Raw genomic sequence first — 19,960 nt, 5'->3', positions numbered from 1 at the left:
ATATGTAGAGAACGGGCTCAGGGGTTTCAGGGACTGAGTATTTCAAAAAAGAGAAAATAGCTCCTGACTATTTTTACATTGATTACCATTCAAATGATACTATTTATATGATCATTATCATATATTTTTATATATTACTAAAATTTCAAAATTTTTCTAGTAGCCATATTAAGATGGTAATTATGTGACTCACTTCTACTGGATGGTGTTGCTCTAGAGGCTCTGGAAGCCAAAATCATGTAGATTAGGTTCTTGCTTTAATTATAATTTTCAAATCATTTAAGAGTTAGGAAACATTAGAAAAAGCTTACATATCTTCTCAAGGTATATGAAGCATGTTTATAGCTTGCTAAAGTGCAAGAGAATTCTGAGAGGTATTTCCCAACCATGGAATTTGTTTTACTTTATTTATATAATCTATGTCAGGGAGGGTAGAAAATGTGTTCAAAGTCAAGTGCTTTAAGCTTCAGACGTGGTTTTCTACCTATCCACGCCTAATCTGATCTACTTTCATCACCATGACTGCCGCTTGGGAACAGGAAGTGACAGCAGCGGTGCTCATGCCCAACTACCGGTGTGACGACGTCTGCTGCCCTGTCTGTCTGTCCGTCCGTCCGTCCAAGGCATGCGTTGGAGGGATGTGGTTTCTCACTGGCTAATTCGACAGTGCTCCACTGCACAAAAGGTAACATCTCTTCCACAAACACCACATTTTACTCTTGTTTTTCCAAGGTGTTTTTCATTAAAACATATAATTTCAAACTGTACTGCTATGTTGTCTAGGTCTGAATCTACCTTAAAACATCAGACGTGGTTTTGGAGTCAAGAGGATGTGGAACCCGCTGAGAATTCCTGGCGGGGAGAAGTTCGTCCGTCTGTGCTACAGAAATGTGGTGATGCAGCGAAGCCTGGTAAAAGAACAGAGAATGTTACTGTTCGGGCCTAGTCAACTTGGGAAGGAAGCCCACGTCTGCCAGCAGCAGATACTATCTAAAGTCCCTTAGGAGTCAGGGCTTCTGTAAGTCCCTGGATTCAAGCTGCTCAGTAACCCCAAGGTGATTCCAAATAACTCCATATCCTAGAATAGAGAGAGGGAAAAAGCTATTTTTGCAAATGCCCTACAAATAGTGTCCCTCCACAGGTTTTAATCTGCAGAGGCCCACAGTCTGGGTGTGGCTGACGGTGTCACCGTGATCCTCTCTCCTGACCTCCAGGCTCCGTCACTGGTGTACTGCCCTTCCAGCGTCAGTCCAGAGGCACGTGCTATCCCACCTGAAGCACCATGCCAGAGCCCTGGGTTCAGCAGGTACCAGCATGTTCTATCAACTATGAAGTTCCCCATCAATCTTTAACATAAGGGTTTTAGCATAGTTTTACTTTATTAATTTTGAAATATTTAAAGCAGAGGCCACATAAATGTTTGATTCTCCTTCAAAAGGTGACTTATTTTAAATGTTTTCTTTTCCAGCACAACTATGAACCCATAGACTTAGCATTAGCAGTCTGTTGCCACCACTGATCACTCTAATGACCAAATGACTGATCCCATCCCTGGGCAATGGGAACCCCTCCAAGTTGGCTGTTGGTTCTTAGAAAAGACTCTAATAATCTTTGGTAACGTCCATGCTTTTAGGCATGAAAAGATGTCTCAGGACATCATGAATTTCTTACTTTGGTCCTGCAATCAGTCATTCCTTAGAGAACTCTTATTCTTTGAATAGTAAGTGGTGTTGAGAAATCATACATGTGTCAAAAAAGGTGTTTATTGCTACTAAGCTATCATCTCTAAGTCTTTTCAGTAAACAGAGCTTAAAAATGTATATTTTTTTAAGAGAGGAGAAGATAATAATTCTGACGGTAAAGATTATGGATTTTTAATATAAATTCTTTGATTTCATAATACTGTGTTAAAGTCATCAGGAAAAGAAAACTGTTTTGGTTTTAACCATCCAGGTGTATGTGTGTGTATCACGTGGATTCCTCTGTGGTGGGACTTCTGCATCAGAAGGGGTATGCCACAGTCCTGCCGAAAGAGTATGATATTCAACATCCGCATTTTTGCCAATCTATGGATTTCTTCTAGGTTCTTTCACCCAAAGTGAAGTGAGAGATCTTTTGCTTTTAACTTTAATTTGGAGTAAAAGAAATATACAGGAAAGGCATGCATAAACATAGGGTTTTTAGCTCACTCCTGCCCTACTTCTAAAAAGAACACTGGCCCCCATGAAGGGGAGGAGGAGGACAAGCAGTCATTACTGACCTCTCCCTCCCCAGGCGTAACTTCCCTGACGGCAGTAATCCTACACAGAACCACAGGGTGACCTGAGGTCTCCTCCCTGGGGAAATGTCATTCCTCTGTGACATGGTTTTGGGTTCCTCTCCTAAATTCTGCTCTCTGCCTCTAGCTGTAAGTAAAACAGCCTCAGATTTCAAGTAGACACGAGAGAATCAGGGAACAAATTCTCACCAAATTTCGAGTTTTAAGTCATTCATTCCGCCGCACCTCCCCCCACCCCCCCGCGCCAAAACTTCAAACATGACACCAAACCAACCTTTAGGAAGAGGGGACACTGGTTCTGAGCCTGGGGACATGATGACCAAAACCACTGGGGGAGATTCTCGGCTTTGGCGGTTGACACAAAATACCCAAGGGCTAGAGGCTGCTGTTTCAGCTCCTCGGGTGCTTCCCTAGAAAGAAGACGCTCACCCTGGCTCTGAAAGACAAAGTCCCAAAGCGTGATCAGCATTTATCACCAAAGAAAGCTTTCTGTAAAATCTTTTCAAAAGAAATCCATATAACTGCCATGCACACTAGTTTCTGGTATGCCACATGACGGCTCTAATTGTGGGAAATCATCACGTAAGGAACATCCCCATACACAGAGCTGAATGGTTTTTATTTTGATGAGAACTTTAAAAAAAAAATCTACGCATAGCAACTATCAAATATACAATATGGTGTTTTTAAATGATTTCTTTCTGGCTGTGCTGGGTCTCTGTTGCGGCGCGTGGGCTGTGGAGCACAGGCCGAGCTGTCCCGTGGCACGTCCTCCTGGACCAGGGATGGACTCTGTGCCCTGTATTGGCAAGCGGATTCTTAACCACTGGACCACCAGGGAAGTCCCTACAATATGGTATTAACTATGCATTATTACATCTGCAGACACTTCTTGTGTAACTGGAAGTTCGTCCTCTCTGACACCGTCACCCAGGTTTCATCAGTTCACCGTGCACACTGTAGTGACCAGGCTGGTAGCACCTCACACAGATGAACTGATGGAGAAAGGGCGGCAGGGGAGGCAGTGTCTGCCACACACGGACATCTGGTGAGATATATACATAAAACTAACATCAGCCGAGTAAACAGACTTATTTTCTCTGCTTCCTTTTCTGCAGAACATAAAATCTGCTCCATGGCATTATTAGATAACAAACTAAAAATGGAAGGAGTGGACTCTGACAGCTGAAGGCGCCGCACCACCACACCCATCTGCTCTTTCCCCTGCAGTCACCCAAAAACAGACGCCTGACTGTCCACTGTCAACAGGTCGTAACAACTCAAGGGTCTCTGACCTGCCAGCAGTGGGAAGTCTTGTTTCAATTTACAGCAATCCCAGGAGTAAGAGATTTTTGTGAGAGACTTACTGGGCGTTTTTTTTTTTTTTAATTGACATTTTCCTCATCTTTGACTCTCTTAGCTAGCCTCAAGAGTTGAAAATGTACCTTTTATGCAAGCAATAATAAGTAATTCATTTGTTCTCAAAAGCCTTCTGTTTCAAAGAAAAAAAAAAACCCTCAACTACTACACCAAGTTGTAGCAATTCTGAGTTGCTTAAGAAAAACTAACTGCAACTTTGAATGCTTTCTCCTGTTGTAGCCTCTTAACTGAATATCAAAGAAGGGTTAATGGTTCAGGAGGAGGAAATGCTGAAAGCCCGTCAGAGTTACCCGGCTGCAGGCGTTCAGGAGTGAAAAAGGCCACCTGACCAGCTTCAGCACAGAACTGTTTCAAGTGTGACATTCAATGGCTTGAGGTGCCAACCAAGGGAGAAAAGACAGCACACCTCTGCTTCTCACAAAACTAACATACTTCAGTTACCAATTCTTTGTTAGTGGACAGGCTGAATTACAACCACCAGTACTGGTAGATAGTTGCTAGTATTTCCATTTCACAGTTAAAGTAACTATGGCTGAGAAAAGTAGAGTAAACTTGTCCAAGATCGCACAAGCTAGTGAGCTGTAACTCAGAGCTGTGTTTACCAACCTCCAGGGCACACATTCCTCGCTGCAGCGCTACTGGCCTCCAGAATCACGGTAATCCTAAATTCAACCACTCAATGCAAAAGTTGTGTTCTCGGTCCCCATCACAATCTCCAGTGAGCCAATAAATTGTCATTAACGGGCAAATGCTTGAGGAGGAAGTCAAGACACGTACAATCTCTTCCTCCAGAAGGGAAAATTAGGGGGCAGGCAGTAACATGAAGGCAGACTACTGAGTTGCCGTTCCTTGGTCTCATCTGCTCTGTAACTAAAGTTTTCCATCTTCTGATTGTCCTTCAGTGAACTCAGGGCTGGCAATAAAAGTCCCACCTGACAGAAACCTAAGTCCTTTAAGAACATCTTTGTGTCTAAATGAGGGTAAACAGATTGCTTTTACTTGTCCAGTTTAAGATATCGGACAGCTATTTTTCTGTGTCCAAGCCCTCAGTCTCTTAGTATTTTAAGTTTAAGACCAGGATAAGGCATGCATCACCTAGCTTTATGGCAGAACCTTTAATGCTTCAATCTTCTGCTAGTTCACCTCTAATATCCCTAGGATATTTAAAGATGAAACTAGTTGTAAGCTCTGTTTTGTCCCTTAATACTCTGGCATTAACATGGACACATCTCCAAAATCAGCCACCTGTGGGCTCTTCCATTCCTGCAGGCTGGCTACACAGGAGGTCAGACTGCCTACAAAAGGTGGAAAACACAGACCAAGACAAGGGAGGCCTCTTTCCGAATAACCATCAACAGTGTGTTCTTCAGTTAACACAGTTATTCTGCATGTTGAATAAGCAGGATTATTGAACTAGTCTCTGAAAAGCTGCTGTTTTGGCAAAAATATTACAATTAACTGGGAAACGGCAAGCAACCAAAATTAATTTTTGCTCAGAAAACAATTGCAAAAAACTCTGACAGCTGTAATGGACTATTCTTCTGATTAAACACAGTCATCAGGAATGGTGATACATTTCTTTAGAATTCCTGCCTTTGCTCAAAATGAAACAACAGAGCCACACTGACTTCACTTGTATCAGGACCACCGGGAGGAAAGGCGGATGTGGTAACGGAGGTCAGCACCTCTAGGGGCCTTCCCTCAAGGCTGCGGTGGGTTTAAACGTGCCAAGTTTCCCAAGTCATGCTTACCCGACTGTGCTGAAAGTGAGAGCCCACGCCGATTCCAGAAGGAGAGCCTGGGGAGGGGACTGGGGAGGAGTTAGGAGAGGAATGGAGATTCCCAGTCATTAATATGCCAATATCATTGTCCATATCATCTGGGAATGGAAGGTCAACAAACATGTCATCTAGAGGGGAGAGAGAAAAACACAAAAATTAAAAAGCTCATCCACAGCCCCGACTTAAAGCAAAACACAGTCTGCTGGCCTAGGGCTGTTCTAGGTATGCATCATTAACCACTTAGACTTAACGTGTGCCCTTTGGGTTCAAGGTGCTGCAAATAAGCCTTTCATTGTGTCCTGTCTCTAGTGATCTCCTAGTGTGAAGTATGCACAGAATGGAGAAATAACATAAAACTCCAGCCTCCAAAGGCACATAAAACATGGCAAAACAGCTAAAGAAGCAATTTAATTATTAAACAAAATTAAAACTGACGCCATCCAAGAAAACAGCACACTCCATCTATATATCCAATTAGCATCTAAAAACACTTAAGGCTGAATTAATGCATGCTAATAGGTGTGAACTTGGCCTGAAACTGGAGGCCTCTTACACCAGCAGATCAAAGCACACTGATTTCCCTAGGAAATTCTCTCCTGTATCATAGAAGTAAGGCACACAAACAGCAGAGAACCTGGAAGGTATAAAATGGGAAGCCTCGTCACCAAGAACAGTCCCGCTGGTTCTGGTTCTGTATTATGACCCCACGATCATGCTACACATCTAACCTGTGTGCACACACGCAGGGTGATGGCCTTTCACCCTCCCCCTTTAACGGGAGCAAATGCTGCTAAAAACCCCTCAAAAGACACTGTAAATGGCTGCATAATATTGAGCATTTTACAGTTTATACTCAGTTAACAAATGCTTTAAGATATTCAAACCAAGAATATCTATTAAGAATCATCAACTAAGGAGTTGTTTCAGAGCGAATTAGATGCTGTCTGACTACTGCCCAGTAGTCTTCACCCATTTCAAACCAGCTAAGAAATATTCATTGAAAGAGTGACATCACAGCACACAGACACTTTCTGCCTTTCATTTCATGAAAAACAGGAGAACGTTAATTACCCAAGAGAGGACAGTGTTTATATGGCCTTGGCAATGGTATAAATGAAATCCTCAAGACCGAAAAGATGCTTAGCCCTTCAGTTCCCTCATGCTCTATAAGCTGTTCATTACAACACAGAAGAACCTGCCGCAGCGCAGTGACTCCTTGCTGTAGCACGGCATTTTGGTGAAGGAGTCGAGCTGCACTGTGCCCACTCACCATTGTTGGGGCTAAACCCATCTTCATTGGGATAGTTGGCTGGAGCCACCTGGATGGTTGACGACGTCGGGAACACCAAGATGTGTGTACAGGAAGCGTCTTGAGGGGTGTTAAGCTGAGATGACTGCATGTTCAGTGCAGTACTTCGACCAAAAACAGAGCCCATTGTGACAGCATCTTAAAGGCAGGGAAAAGGTATTCACTCCTTTTGTGTAGCAGTGAACAACTCCAGAAATACATTTTAAGAGGACCTGAGCTGGACTGATATGAGTCTGACACAAGTGCCATGATGGACACACATTTAAAGTTGAGCCCATTTGTTTAAATATTTTCAAGAAACTGACTCAGAGCATTTACCTATGATAGCCCAAGCCAGATTTCACATTAGGAAAGTTAAGATAAAATTGGACTGAGCCAACCAAGTATGATTTAATTAAGTATTTCTAAAAATAAAACCTTCTGTTCTCCTGTGATTGCTAATAATTTATAAAGGACTGTTCTCCCAACAGCGCAGTTCTGTAGAAATGATACCATTCAACTAAAAATTGTTAAAATGCATATTTATTGAATGCATACTATATGCTAGATTCTATACTAAATCTTTACTCATCTCATTCAATCATCAAAGCCAACATCATGAGGTAAGAACTACTACCCCATGTCATAAGGAGGACAGAGCACAAAGAAATGATGTAACCCGCCCCACAGGCCGGGGTCAGGCAAATAATTCGCCATGACTCTAAGAGCTCTCGATCACACTCAGGACTCAGGCTCTCTCCCAAGTGATGGTTAACAAATAATAAAGTCACAAACCACTCCCTTGGAAGAGACCAAACGGTTTCCACTTTTGAGACTTGAGTACAACTGTTTTTCATAAGGATACAATCTATATTTGTGTGTGAACTTCAGAATAAATGGACTGAAGTACTCTGATACCTAATTAAGAAAACTGACAAGAGAGTTACCTGGCATCACTACAAAGGAGCCCTGGGGCTCCATGGCAACCAGGCAGGCACTGAGGATAGAAGGCGAGTCTGCGGCAGAGATTCCACACATCCGGCACACGTCCTTGAGCCGTTTACTGATTGTCTGTAGTGAACATTCTCCGAGGAGGATACTCCAATCTGGAATCAAATACCACAGTCTCACACAGTCTTTGAAATGCATACTGATGTGAGCTTTGAGTGTTTTACCAGTTCTGCCTGATAATTGAATTTCCAGGATTGGGCCCTAAAGGGAGTATGTCTTTATACAGGTTCCCCTCCTTGCTACAAAGAAAATGTTACTTGACCTCGATTACACTTCATTAACAAGGGAACAAAGGCCCACCATTATGGAGACTGAGGTTACGTGGGGGCCCAGCACAGACGCAGGCACATGTGCGCATACTTTCTGTTGGGGATGCCAGTCTATTCTGCCCTTTCTCCTTCTCCAGGCCTGGTTCTTTCACACCCTCATGGATACTTTTCCTCAGAAGAGAGCACAGCTGGGGGCGAACCTCAGTTTGGTTTACTGCTCTAGGTTGGTGGTTTCATCAAAGGCGAGCAGCAGAAGGAACCAAGGGGACCCTTTCCTGGCATGCCCCGAACAGCTGGTAAGCAATGGGTCCAAGTAACATGCTCCAGATAACGCCACATTAGCTGTTCAGATTAAAAAGGTGGCACAAATTTTCTATTGTTTGTTTCTTGCCCCCAAACAAAGGCAGGATATCTCATCACAGAACCGCAGAGGGTAATGTTACTCTGGGAATTGAAGAGCACTCGGCCCTCCCTTTATTCTGACCCTGGACACACAGGAGCCCATCAGTGTGACACGAGTGCAGCTGTGCACTGTCACACCCGAGGCAACACCACGCCACCTGTCCACCGCCACATGCTGCTCTCCCTTAAAAAGTTTAAAAAACCCCAAAACTTTCACGAAAATTTCATATTCCCAATGAACAGTGAACAGAAGTGGCTGAAATAAAAAGGGTCAAGGAACACGGAGGAGGGTGTATGTTGAAAAAACCACAGAAAAACCCGAGAAATGTGAATTCAGTATTTAAGAACCAAATAAGAAAGAAAAGCCAGTATGATTCTTTTTATCACAAACACTGTGGTGATAAAGAACAGAGATTCACAAAACCGAAATCTGTGGACCCGTATCTGCTACTGCCCCACAGAAATGCAAGGTGGTGCAGAGCTCGGTTTCCCAAAGGAAGAAGCTCGTGTCCTGGACACTACGCTGTTTCCTGTGTTTACTCCTTGAAGGCACGTTTTCTCTCAGTCTTCTGATGGAGCCCTTGGTCACACTTGTGTCCCTTCTAAAAAATCATACAAGGGAGGGCAACAGCTCTAATAATTTTCCAAAACACCAAATAACTAGACTACTAGGCTATATTTTCATCTCCTCTACTTCTTTTCTATTATATTCTAACTTTTCCCAAGGGTTAAGAGTAGCTTAAAGCCTTTAAGAAGTAAGATTGACTAAAAGGTATACTATGAGAGAAGATAGGAATTCTGACAGAAATGAAATGATGAATCCCCTAATGAATTAGACCTCCAGGCTACTGATACAGACTCATTATAAGTATAATATTCTTTTAAAAATGAAAAGGGTGATATTTTTCTCTTGGCCTAGAGTATGATTTAATAATAAAAAAAACTCTGTGTATAAGAAGATTCCTAAACAAACACTTAATACATATTATATATTTGTATAAACTGCTGTTAAACCCTAATAATTAACCCCTCTGGGCACTTGATACAAGACGAGTTATCTCCATATCAGGGGGTTTATTTCAGGGTTTCCCCAAATACCTGATATAAATTTCACGTAAGAAATACTATGCACACTCCAATACAAGGGTCCACAAGGCCAGGTCGTGCCCACCACCTGATGTCAGCAAGGTCTCTGAGAACACAGCCATGCCCACTCAAGGGGGTACTGTCTGTGGCTATTGTGACATACAATAGAATAGCTGGGTTGCTCAACAGTGACCAGCTAGCCTGCACAGTCCAAAATATTTACTATCTGGCCCTTTACAAAGAAAGTTTGCCAACTCTGCCCTAATATACACATGAAACATGAAAACTACCAGGCTAATTTGTGACACATGCTTGCTTTTGCACACACCTTAGAAAAAATTCACATCTATATGCGTATACTGGACTTCTTATAGATACGCCATTGATAGGCCTTAAAAAAAGATAATCTAGGCCTGTTCAAATAAAACTGTACAAGTAGCTCCACGAGGATAATGAATGAGCTGGGCTCAACATCAGCCAAGGCGGCTGCCAGTGGTCAGTGGTGTTACACGGCACTTATTTTTATTCCTTTGTTGTATTTCTTATAAGGAATATAAGTTCGGGGATTCAACTTTAAAAAAAAGACAAAACACCTGTTCTCTTAAATTTCCAGACCACAGACTATCAGATAGTGGTGATGTTTTATAAAGATGGTTCAAATTTGCAACTACTTGTCCTTGTCAACAAGGACTATCTTGTTATCACGCCACTGAAACAATACAGTCTCCTCACCATCAACCATCAAAAACAAACAAGCAAATGCAAGTAAAGGCTGTATATGACGTTTACGATCATCCATAATCTGATATAAAATTTTCCAGGTAAAACTGACTTGTTTAAAAAAAAACAACAAAAACCACTTGTTCTTTTCACTGACTCAATACACAAATGTTAGAAATTCTAATTTAGTGTCCCTTTTATAGATTAATATAAAGAATTATTTTTCTGCTAGGTTCAATATTTAAAATTTTCTTTGTAAATGATTCTGTTGCTAATAGAAAGTCTAAAAATCACAAGTTTACCCCGTACATTTAGAAGAATCAGAAAATATAACGTGCTCTATCTACTCTTATTCCCAACTTTACTGTTTTCTCCCTCAGCTTAGTTAATGACGTTAGCTCAGCCCTCTTCCTTTCCTTTGCTTCAGGAATTTCTCACCTTTGAGTTCCCCGTGGCCTAGACGCCCGAGTCGCCCGATCACAACTCTCCAGGGCAGAGATGTCATCTGGACAATACCGACGCACCATTCCCACAACTTCTGCAGTCCGATCTTACGTGCAGATACTTTACTCCTCCGTGACCTCAAATAAATGGAAAAGGGTCCCCAAATGAGTCAGAGCTATTACTCAGTATGACAAAACCAAGAAAATTCCAAAGAACCCACCCACATGGTACCCAGTGCATTTAGGTGGGAGAGTTAGAAATATCCATGAGCTGAGAAAAGGCACAGTGTCAGTCTCCATGCACCACGAACACCAAGGCTCCTCACCTGTTTGGTAAAGCAATATTTACAATACAAGTTTCTAATAATTCTCCATGGAGATCAGTGCAGGAAGCCAAAAGCCAGCGCTGGTCGTGAGACAGACAATAGCCCACAAAGAGCACGTTGTATTTCTGGCTCGCTTCACCAAGCGTCTCTCCCGGCTCTGTCTGCTTGTCTTTGATTGGGGCCAATATAAAAGGAGGGGAGTAAAGCTGGATCGGGCTGGGCCGCTGAAATAAGAATCAAAATCAGAATCAGTAACAACACAGAGCAACTCAATTCGGTGTTCACAACAAACCCCATATAGCACTGAGGGAAACCAACAGGGAGAAATGACAATAGACTGCACCCCGACTAGTCCTATAAATAAATGATGATACAAAAAGACTGTATAAGTCACATGAGCTGGGGAACTCAAGCCAGTATTTCTTTATGAAAATAAATAATTGGCCCAACTTAGTCATTAGGAAAGTCATTAGGATTAAAACCACTATATACCCACCAGAATGTGTGAAATACAAAAGACAGACAACATCAAGTACTCATGAGAACAGGGTGACTAGAACTCTCTCTCACTGCTGGTATATGATGTGCTTTGGGAAAGTATTGACAACAGCCTGAAAAGCTGAACAAACATGTACCCTCTGATCCCCACCCCACAAACGCACATATATGCTGACAAAGGACAGGTATAAGCATGTTCCTAACAGTATCCATTTTAATAGCTCAGAAAAAGGCACACAAAACTAACAAGCCATGTGGGATGTGTTACTTCTACCTTCTGATCAGCAAGATGTTTGTGGAAGCAGGAAAAAAGAATTCCAAAAAGAAATGGAGCAACCAGAAAAAAGATGAGTTAATGTTTGCAAATGCAGAAGAAGAATTTTTCTACAAGAAGACAATCCTGAAATTCAACTACTCGGTGCAGGAGGAGAGTGACACATGTCTGGGAGGCCAATGGTCCTTTGATGATGTACCAATGAAGCCCCTGAAAACTGTGATGTTAATTCCAAGCAACAAAATGAATGAAATTATGGAAAAACTGAAAGAACATCTGTCTGTCTAACCCATCTCCCATGGACCATGGTGGGCTTGCTTCTGTTCAATTACCAGAAGACTTGGTGGAGGCTTACTTAAAAACTCATGATTTTATTCAGATGAATGTCCTCTTAGAAAAAGTAGGGTTCTGTCACCCGTGTGTGCGACACATTTACAAAATATCTTTGCTTTTTAAAATTTTGGTCAAGTTAAGAATGGCTGCTTAAAAACTTTTCTAGTAATAAGAAAAATATGGAGTAGCAATTTAAAGAACTCAATAAAAACTTCTACTTTTAGTTTTTAAATTAAAAAAAAAAAAAAGCTCAGAAGAGAAAACAACCTAAATAACCATCAATAGTAACGTGGATGCTAAGCTGTGATAAAATTACACAAGCAGGGCATCAAATGGCCAAGAGAATGAAAAAACCATCACAGGCGACAAAATGGGTAATTCTCAGCACTGAATCAAAGTCACACAAAAGACTGTAAACTATAATTCCATTTACATAAAAGCCAAAAAATGGGCAAAATTACACTGTTACAAGTCAAAATAGTGATTACCACTGGAGTGACTAGAAGAGATGTTGGAGATGGATGCTTGTTATGCTTTATTTCTGGCTCTTAGTTACTTAATATTTTTACTTATAGAAATTCAGCAAGCAGTACACTTACTGACTATGCCAAAGCCTTTGACTGTGTGGATCACAATAAACTGTGGAAAATTCTGAAAGAGATGGGAATACCAGACCACCTGACCTGCCTCTTGAGAAACCTGTATGCAGGTCAGGAAGCAACAGTTAGAACTGGACATGGAACAACAGACTGGTTCCAAATAGGAAAAGGAGTACATCAAGGCTGTATATTGTCACCCTGCTTATTTAACTTACATGCAGAGTACATCATGAGAAACGCTGGGCTGGAGGAAGCACAAGCTGGAATCAAGATTGCCGGGAGAAATATCAATAACCTCAGATATGCAGATGACACCACCCTAATGGCAGAAGGTGAAGAGGAACTAAAGAGCCTCTTGATGAAAGTGAAAGAGGAGAGTGAAAAAGTGGGCTTAAAGCTCAACATTCAGAAAACGAAGATCATGGCATCCGGTCCCATCACTTCATGGCAAATGGATGGGGAAACAGTGACTGACTTTATTTTTCTGGGCTCCAATATCACTGCGGATGGTGATTACAGTGATGAAATTAAAAGACGCTTACTCCTTGGCAGGAAAGTTATGACCAACCTAGATAGCATGTTCAAAAGCAGAGACATTACTTTGTCCAGAAAGGTCCATCTTGTCAAGGCTATGGTTTTTCCAGTGGTCATGTATGGATGTGAGAGTTGGACTGTGAAGAAAGCTGAGCGCCTAAGAATTGATGCTTTTGAACTGTGGTGTTGGAGAAGACTCTTCAGAGTCCCTTGCACTGCAAGGAGAGCCAACCAGTCCATTCTGAAGGAGAGCAGTCCTGGGTGTTCATTGGAAGGACTGATGCTAAAGCTGAAACTCCAATACTTTGGCCACCTCATGCGAAGAGTTGGCTCATTGGAAAAGACTCTGATGCTGGGAGGGATTGGGGGCAGGAGGAGAACGGGACGACAAGAGGATGAGATGGGTGGATGGCATCACTGACTCAATGGATGTGGGTCTGGGTGAACTCCGGGAGTTTGTGATGGATGGAGGCCTGGCGTGCTGCGGTTCATGGGGTCGCAAAGAGTCGGACACAACTGAGCAACTGAACTGAACTGAACACTTAAGACTGGGCACTTTTCAGTATGTATATTATACCTTACTATGTGTATGTGTGTGCAATTTAAGAAATCAAAGCATTAGCTGTTACCGAAGACAAATATTTTAGATAAACTGTGATGAAATTTAACCTTTTTGTTTACAGCTATTACATACATATCGGTATTTAGTAGACTACAGCAGGGGTCAGCAAACTTCTATAAAGGACCGGACAGCAAACACTTTAGGCCTTGCGAGTCTCTTTCACATAATCCTCTCTTTGTAAAACTGTAACCATCACTCCCATCTAACTGCTCATACACATGCAGGCTGCAGGCTGGGTTTAGCCCACAGTCAGAGTTGCCAGCCCATGAACTACAGCATAAGAAACAGTAATAATGCAATTACAGAATTTTGAAGTTAAAGGAGACTTTAGAGATAATTTAACCGAATTCCTTTATTTCAGGGATACAAAGATATTCAACAATTTGTTCAAGTTTTAAACCTAACCTTATCACTGATCCATTCACTCTCCACAGACCTGGAAATTTCACACCAGAAAAACCAAAAACACATAGCTACATAAAAACTCATACACGACTATTTAGAGCAGCATTAGTCAAGGAAATGGCAACCCACTCCAGTGTTCTTGCCTGGAGAATCCCAGGGACGGGGGAGCCTGGTGGGCTGCCGTCTATGGGGTCGCACAGAGTCGGACACGACTGAATCGACTTAGCAGTAGCAGTCACAAAGTGGAAAAGAAAGTGGAAAAGTCCACACGTCCATCCACTAATGGGATAAACAAGTTGTGGTCCATCCATATAATGGAGCATTATTTAGCCACGGAAGAAGTGCCATATGTGCTATGACATGGAGGTACCTTGAAAACATGATGTTAAGTGCAAGAAGCCACACATAAAAGCTTACATGTGGGATGATTTCATTTACATAAAACACCCAGAACATGCAACCCTACAGAGACAGCAAGTGGGATCGTGGCTCCAGGAGCTTGCATGGGGCTGTGCCACTGCAGAAACTTCGAATCCCTGGAAGCAGAGGACTCGCATCTCGCTCACCGCTGCATAGTCGACACCTAACACAGAGTCTGGGAGCAGACACTCAGCTCCAGCCACTGAGTGAAAGTGAAATTCTACCCGCAGACTGAGGGAGAGGCCGCGCCTAGAGGTGAGCCAGGACCCTCACGCAAGGGAAGACTCAGAGACCTCAGCAAGTATTCATGATGTTTGGTTCTTAGGTTTTTAATTAAGTCAAACCATTGATTTCTCTCTTCCTGTTCCAGAGCAAAAGGAAAGAAAGCATATTTTTGCAATTTATTTTCATCTGAGCCTCACTTTGTCTCATGAACTCTCACGGTGTTCTGCCAGTACGTTATATAATCTTTTAAAACATTACATAATGCCTTGGGATATCTTAATATAGGCAGTCAGCCTTTACTTACTCCTATGAAAATGCAGACTGCTATTAGCTGTCACTTGAAATTGTGATAGCTTCTTATGAAAGCATAAGGAATGACTGCATCTGAATTGTACAATAACCACAAGAGGTAAAGAACTAAAAGATTTAAAATGCATACAGAAAGGACAAACTCATGATTTCCAGACACAAATAAGAAGCAGAAATGGATTTATTACAATTCTAGAAAAAGCTAGTAGAGAAAATAGATGACTTGCTCACCAAAGTAAAAAAAACACAAACTCAACAAACTAATCTAGAATTGCCAAAGACAGAACTTTTCTATAACCCCAGGGTGGATGTAAGCTGTCAGCTAAGCAGTTCCTTTCCCTGGGACCAAGCTGACTTGAACCAGGTTACAACAAATGCGGTATAAGTAGTACGTCATTTTTTTTTTTTTTTTAGTTTTCCAGAAAAACATTACCGACTAAAATTAGCTATTTGGGTATTAAGTTCTCTAACAGTAAAGCACTGTTTGCTGGCTCTCATTAATGGGTAATTTTTCATGCAAAAGTTGTGGAATTGATTTTTGAAGGCTTTGAAAGTCCTCAACACTGCCCTGTACATCTATCTTCAGGAAAAGATGATTTAGTAAAACAACAGCAGTATACAACTCTTGTTTAAGGCATGTTTGCCTTGGTGTTTTGGAGGTACACATCTGTAGAAGATAGGGTTAGGAAGACGGAGAGAAAACACATCCATCCACACACACAAGCACAGAGACCAGGGGAGGAGAAAGCATCAGAAGGTGAGGGGTCCGTGCGGAGTGAACACACACAACAGCTGCTCCAGGAGGAAAGAGCTGGGGGGGGGTGGAGGTAGAGAGTGATTCGAGACACAGATCAGCTTCCAAAACTAATGAGCAAAATAAACATAGGAAAGCTGAACATTAGTAAGTAAAGTAAAAAGGGTAAGTGTGTTGTTGCCTTAGATGTTACATCAAGAAAAAAGCAGGAGTTTGCTTGCCTCCTTTCTCAAAAAATTATACAAGTTCAGAGAAGTTATCTCCTCTATTTCAACTTAAGGATTAGAGAAATCTACCACTCTTATATAAAGGCAGAAGACAGAACAAGCAAGTAACTCTCCTGGCTTGCATCTTTAGTATAAAAGCAGTCTTTGCCAATTTCTGCCCTGCTGCTGCCTACCTCCGGGTTCTTGAGAGTCATCTCAATGCTGGCGGCAGGCCCGAATCCTGTGAGGGATTTAATGTGGATCTGTGTAGGCAGAGGTCGCCTGCACTGGCAGTACACTGAAAATGCCATGGACTTCAAGTACTGGATGTAGAAAACTTGCTCATCCTTCATTGTCTGCAGCATGTACTGGCAAGGCACAATCTACAGACACAAATACAAACAAGACTGGAAACAGATCTAACATGCTAACAGGCAGCTGGAAAATGAAACGGCATGCATTCTTTATTTGAATGGGGGAGGCAACTTTAGTCTTAAAATACAGAAATGCCAAACAATATAATTCAATCTTAATTCCTTTCAGTGACACAAAGTCTTACATTACAACTAACAGCAGTTTAAGAAGGGGTGTCACTCTGCTAGGCAAGTTACACTGTCACTTAGAAATTACCCTGTTCCCATTTTAAGGATAAATTCTCAATTTATTGTTGCTATGCCCTCAAATTTTAAAACTTGCTTTAAAATGTATTTCTCAGTTCTTACACTTAATATGCACGGCATCACTGGAATTATTGTCTAATCATGTGAGATACAAACTTCGATGAAAAACTATCAACAGACTACACCAGGAGCTTTAAATTAATTCTATAGAAATGACTTGAGTTAAAAGGGACAGTAATACAAAAATCTAAACACCCATCATTTTTCACCTATTAAATTATAAACTTAAAAAATTATTACACTATGAAGTTGGCAAAGGTGCAGTGAAAATGAGCATGCTCATCCACTCCTGAGAGAACTGTAAGTAACTGTAACCTTTTGGGAAAGGAATCTGGCATTATTTATCAGTATCTTTATCTAAGAATCCACTTTAAGAAATACTTGAAATATAAAAGAGAGATTACACATAAAGATGTTTATTCTGGCAGTATTCATTTATTTACTGGTCACACTATGCAGTTTTCGGGACCCTAGTTCCCCAACCAGGGGCTGAACCTGGCCCCGGCACTGGAAGCACAGAATCCCAACCACTAGCCTGCCAAAACAGTGAAATGGTAGAAAAAAATTACATGAAAATATGATCTCAATTGTGTAAACAAACACAGAAAAGAGGTTAGAGAAACAGCAAAATACTAACTAATAATGTCTGAATCTAAAAGGTTGAATTAAGAATAAATTTTTTTCTGTTTTCATATACATACAGTTAAAAAAAATGTATTCATATTCATAAAAACAACAAAGTAAATAAACTTGCAGTTAGTTACCTGGAGAATGAAAGAATTTCTCATATGCTCAGGTAAATTATCCAGCATTTCTGTGTAGCAGCGCATCAAACTCAACAGCCAAAAGTTTCCGGAAGTGGAGTCTTCCTCCGCAGTGTACGTGAAGGGGTCCACCATGTAGATGACGACAGCCGGAGGGTAGGCTTGGCTGTCTGCAGAGTCAGGCTCCGTGGGAATGCCTATTCTCTCCCTTTCTGTAACACTGCACACAGAGCCACTTATGAGATGTGCAACATAAATTATAAAAAATACATCAACTCCAGAGCAGACTGACTCCCTGGACAGAGATTACAGAGTAAATGCAACATCAACAGGGAACAAAATGAAGGCAAACCCAGTCAGTCAGCACCAAGATAGATGGAAAATGACAATGTGCTTCTCTAAAATGGGAGATCTCTTTTCACCGCCATGGTTTCCTTCTACAAAGATGTTTTATAATGCTGTTATGTTAATACGAAGAGGTTGAAAGTCAAAATGTTAGTCACTCAGTCGTGTCGGACTCTTTGTCCAACTGTAGCCCACCAGGCTCCTCTGTCCATGGGATTCTCCAGGCAAGAATACTGGAGGGGTTGCCATTCCCTTCTCCAGGGCATCATCCCAACCCAGGGATCGAACCTGGGTCTCCTGCACTGCAGGCAGATTCTGTACCATTTGAGCCACCAGAGAAATATTATTCATATAGTATTAATAGTAATATTAATTACACTAAGTATATTAATTAGTAAGTACATACTATTATACTAGTAATACAATAATTACTAGTAAGTTTATAAGAAGTTCTCAAATTTCTTAACACTGAACTATAGACTGACAGGTGTTACCTTCTTTGGGGAAGAACAGAAATATAGTGCTTCACTAGGTTTAGAGACGCATGAAGTTGAGGGGGCTGGGGCACAGAGGAAGGGTAGCCCAGGGGTCCAAGCCGAGGCCACTCGGCTCGGTCAGAGCACTGTACCTTTCCTGTCCATCCTGGGAGGGCTGCGAGGAGCTCTGCCCAGGCTCGGTGTCTCCAGCGCAGCCCAGGCTCCCTTGCGTTCTCTCTGCAGCGCTGGCCCCGGTGCTGGGGTTCTGCCCCCCGACACTACCGCTGAATCCTGAGGAAGAGGTAGTGCTGATCTGGTTGATGATGGGAGCAGAGGCCGATGTGGAGACTGGGGGCCCGGTGGAGCCAGAGGCCGAACTGCTTGCAGCCGGGTTCAGAGAACTGCCGTTGGAGGTGGGATTAAACGCACTGCCCGCCGAGGGCGCGGCCGAGCCTGAATTTGAAGCTAAAGGCCCAGCGCTCCCAGGTGGCACTTGTGCCTGTGCTGCTGCTGGTGGGGTCTGGTACTTAGGTGGTATCAACAGGCTGCTGTCGAGCTGCAGAGTGGCCAGATAAGGTGCTGAAAGAGGACACACAGAGAAGTGACTTCAGGGACGTCCTGCAGGTCTGGCTGATGCAGACACTCAGAACAGTCACTTTCTAAAGAGCTATGCTTCCAGGCTGCAATACTCTGGTTCTGACACCCAAAATGCTATCTCCACACTGAAACACAAGCTTGTAGATAAACAGGGAATAAACATGGGGCCACTTGTTATAAATTCTGGAAGAGCCTTCTTTGGAGAACAGAAGAAAAAGGACAAAACCAATCATTTCGTTTTCAAGAAAACCAATCATTTTCCTTTCAGACCAATTCCACACACCTTCACTAAAAACTGAGAGGCCATGTATTCTCAGACATCATGGTATATTATGCTCCTATGTGTTTAACGCCTTATAAGCTAGGTCTAAGATTCTCTTGATAATCTGGGTTAAAATTAACCAGTTAATACCAAATCATGCTGCTACATTTTTGAAACGTGGAGTAAATTAGATATGACTTCTTTAGGCTACTTTAAATAGCTTTTCAAGAATATACATGCACATGAAAACTAACATTTAACTACTTAGAACAAAAAGATTGTGCACTCAGCCGCGTACGATTCTTTGCGACCCTATGGACGGTAGCCCGTCAGGCTCCTCTGTCCATGGGATTTTTTCAGGTAAGAATGGGGGAGGGGGGAAACAATCTGATAGTCTACATCTCAAATTTGACTTTGTCACGTAAATCTCCACTTACCTAGGTGATGGCGGCAAACTTGCGCATAAAGTTTGAGTCTGGAATGATTGTCACTCTCCTCGCTGCCCCACGGCTGGCTGAACCACTCGCTCACGAGCTCTTCCGTCAGCTTCTGCGCCACAGTCCTCCCCACACGCATGATCCCGTCGCGCAGCACTTTGCAGATGGGCTTGTGCTGCCCGAGTCGGCACATCTGACAGAACACAGTAGACCCCACTCAGAACAGGGACCCTCCC

The 19,960-nt window shown here is 42.3% G+C and overlaps 1 protein-coding gene across 3 annotated transcripts in view; it reads right to left on the bottom strand.

Moving 5' to 3' along the window:
• Positions 1 to 19,960, bottom strand: part of MED13L (mediator complex subunit 13L) — a 291,306-nt gene that overhangs the window by 6,602 nt on the left and 264,744 nt on the right. For all 3 annotated transcript variants that reach the window (XM_061384909.1, XM_061384910.1, XM_061384911.1), the window contains 11 exons: positions 19,725 to 19,917; positions 18,581 to 19,007; positions 17,608 to 17,827; positions 16,358 to 16,546; positions 10,985 to 11,208; positions 10,654 to 10,796; positions 7,675 to 7,833; positions 6,710 to 6,886; positions 5,410 to 5,567; positions 2,553 to 2,714; positions 796 to 908 (listed from right to left, as the gene is read on the bottom strand). In XM_061384909.1, the coding sequence (XP_061240893.1) occupies positions 796 to 908; positions 2,553 to 2,714; positions 5,410 to 5,567; positions 6,710 to 6,886; positions 7,675 to 7,833; positions 10,654 to 10,796; positions 10,985 to 11,208; positions 16,358 to 16,546; positions 17,608 to 17,827; positions 18,581 to 19,007; positions 19,725 to 19,917 (2,165 nt within the window). The remainder of the gene's footprint in view (positions 1 to 795; positions 909 to 2,552; positions 2,715 to 5,409; positions 5,568 to 6,709; positions 6,887 to 7,674; positions 7,834 to 10,653; positions 10,797 to 10,984; positions 11,209 to 16,357; positions 16,547 to 17,607; positions 17,828 to 18,580; positions 19,008 to 19,724; positions 19,918 to 19,960) is intronic.

Source organism: Bos javanicus, chromosome 17 (genome assembly GCF_032452875.1).
Source record: "Bos javanicus breed banteng chromosome 17, ARS-OSU_banteng_1.0, whole genome shotgun sequence".
NCBI classification, from domain to species: domain Eukaryota; kingdom Metazoa; phylum Chordata; class Mammalia; order Artiodactyla; family Bovidae; genus Bos; species Bos javanicus.
This window is presented reverse-complemented; position numbering and strand designations above follow the sequence as displayed.